This window comes from Trichinella spiralis, assembly GCF_000181795.1.
Source record: "Trichinella spiralis strain ISS 195 chromosome Unknown Scfld809, whole genome shotgun sequence".
Classification (NCBI taxonomy): domain Eukaryota; kingdom Metazoa; phylum Nematoda; class Enoplea; order Trichinellida; family Trichinellidae; genus Trichinella; species Trichinella spiralis.
In genome coordinates, this window is record NW_003527748.1 from 1 (window position 1) to 1,101 (window position 1,101).

The 1,101-nt window shown below is 37.8% G+C and overlaps 1 protein-coding gene across 1 annotated transcript; it reads right to left on the reverse strand.

The window, feature by feature from the left end:
• Positions 1 to 29: 29 nt before the first annotated feature.
• Positions 30 to 825, reverse strand: Tsp_16013 (putative ubiquitin associated and SH3 domain-containing protein B; the record flags this gene model as incomplete). Its single annotated transcript, XM_003370403.1, has 2 exons — positions 493 to 825; positions 30 to 426 (listed from the first exon to the last, which is right to left on the reverse strand). Coding segments are annotated over exons 1-2 (730 nt in total), but the record flags the coding sequence as incomplete, so codon positions are not given.
• Between the last annotated feature and the right edge of the window lie 276 nt (positions 826 to 1,101).

Below are 1,101 nucleotides of genomic sequence, written 5' to 3' on the forward strand. Positions count from 1 at the left end.
TATGCATCGGTCATAAAATGCAATATGACTTTCGTTTCTGCGGTTGCGAATTTCTTCTCTGGACAAAATTGGCTTGTAATTGTTGTCAATTTTGTAATTGGATTTCATCAAATCGTCCTCAGATATCCAATCCGGCAGCACCTCATACCAAGACAACCATTCGAAAAAAGCCGGCTCAATGCACATTTTCAACTCTGAATTGCCCATTGCTTTCAAAATATTTTTGCAGCTTTGGATGCACCGCAGGGCAGGTGAAGTGAACACTTTGTGCGGATGTTGGCTGTTGAATTTCAACGCACGTCCAATCATCATGGAAACTACACATCCCAATTCTGTTATTGGTGCATCATAACGAAATTGGTGAAAGCTGCCCGTTCGATTCGGCAACGACAAAGGCTGATTCAAATCATACGGCTGATATTTGCCCTATAACCATTAAGCAAAATTACAATATTATAATTATTGATCAAAAGCAAAATAATAATCATCTACATTTGCATCGAAAGCCATATTCATCCAATCCGGAAAGATGCGATCCACACGTTCAGCGTTCCGTATCAGGATCACACGACGTCCGGTCAGTTTCACTTTTTCCAGTTGCTGAAATTTCGACATTGCCATTTTTTGCACCAATTCATCTTCCAATTCTTTCGACATGGACGGTCCTGCTTGGGCCGATGCTCTACCGACGTACTGACTTTCTGCCATCGAATACATCATCGAATACACACTTCCCTCATTGAAGGCGTCGAATGATGCATCATCCGATTGGCCAGATCCGGATTTGGCTTTATCCGCGCTTTGCTTGTCTTGGGGGCTGGTCATCTTTCTATCCGCTGATCACTTCGGCTTCGCTGTCGAAAATGATTATTGCTTCGTTATGTCACTTTTGAGAGAAGTAACTTTAAAATGGAACTTTAAACTAAAAAATTTTAAAATACCTTTTCACTATTCTCTGCTGGTTTAAAGTAATTTTGTAAAGTAACTTTTCATTTTCTGTCAAAATTATTACTTTTTAAAAATTAATAAATAGTTAATAATAAACATTTTGATAATCTATGGGTTAATTTACATTTATAGAACAAAAATTTATTTTTTATT